This window comes from Carlito syrichta, unplaced genomic scaffold, assembly GCF_000164805.1.
Source record: "Carlito syrichta isolate Samal-C Ts95f unplaced genomic scaffold, Tarsius_syrichta-2.0.1 Scaffold106281, whole genome shotgun sequence".
In the NCBI taxonomy this organism is placed as follows: Eukaryota; Metazoa; Chordata; class Mammalia; order Primates; family Tarsiidae; genus Carlito; species Carlito syrichta.
The window spans coordinates 51,761-52,673 of NW_007050377.1; the positions used below are offsets into that span (position 1 = coordinate 51,761).

The 913-nt window shown below is 51.4% G+C and overlaps 1 protein-coding gene across 1 annotated transcript; it reads right to left on the reverse strand.

Moving 5' to 3' along the window:
• Positions 1–216: 216 nt before the first annotated feature.
• Positions 217–707, reverse strand: LOC103269468 (V-set pre-B cell surrogate light chain 1). The gene is made up of 2 exons (XM_008067052.1): positions 662–707; positions 217–524 (listed from the first exon to the last, which is right to left on the reverse strand). The coding sequence occupies exons 1-2, from the start codon at positions 705–707 to the stop codon at positions 217–219; spliced, it is 354 nt and encodes a 117-aa protein (XP_008065243.1).
• Between the last annotated feature and the right edge of the window lie 206 nt (positions 708–913).

The window sequence follows — 913 nt, forward strand, 5'->3', positions numbered from 1 at the left end:
GGCTGCGGTGGCCGGGAGTGGTCACCGCACTCCAGTCTGGGCGACAGAGTAAGACTCCAACTCAAAAACAAACAAACAAACAAATTCTTGGACTCAAATAATACTCCTGGATTAGCCTCCCAAGTGCTGGGGTTATAGGCCACAGTCCTTCTGTGGCTGGAGGAGGATGACACCAACAGAGATAGAGTTTGTGTCTCACTTCCCCATTTGTCTGTATCACTGTGAATAACTAGTATTAATGTCCAATATCTGACAGTAATAGTCAGCCTCGTCCTCGGCCTGGGCCATGCTAATGGTCAGGGTGGCCGTGTTCCCTGATTTGGAGCCAGAGAATCGCTCAGGGATCCCTGAAGGCCGGTCACTGCTATCATAGATGATCAGCACAGGGGCCTGGCCTGGCTTCTGCTGGTACCAGTTTGCATTAAGTATTTCTAGGATATCATCCTGGCAGGTAATCTTCGCTGTCTGTCCCAAGGTCACAGACACCGCAGACACTTGAGTCAGCACAGAGGAGGTCACAGAACCTGCAAGAGAGGACAGGAGAGATGAGCCTGTGAAGGAAGAGCTCATTCCTGATGCCTCACACCCTGCAGCATCCTCCTTGTGGATTGGAGGTGAGGGTCAGTCTAACCCCTAGTTCTGCAGCCCTGGGAGACAGCACCTGTGCAGAGAGTGAGGAGGGTGAGCAGGGAAGGGGTCCAGGCCATGGTGGAGACACCTCAGAATTCTAACTCTGAACCCACAGCTGAGGTGTGTCTCCAGACCACTCTTATAGGATGGAGCGTCTCTTCATGCAAATCTTGATTTTTTTTCCTCTTATAGTCTTGTTGGGTGGTACCCTGGGGAACAGGCAACAATGCCAATCTGTTCTTCACTCTTCAGTTTGTCTGTCTGAGCTCATGTCTGAGCCCTG

Excerpts from the sequence above, each read along its gene's own strand:
- LOC103269468 (XM_008067052.1), bottom strand. The coding sequence starts at position 707 with ATGGCCTGGACCCCTTCCCTGCTCACCCTCCTCACTCTCTGCACAG. Across the intron at positions 525-661 it reads CCTCCTCACTCTCTGCACAG|GTTCTGTGACCTCCTCTGTG; the intron begins GTGCTGTCTCCC and ends CCTCTCTTGCAG.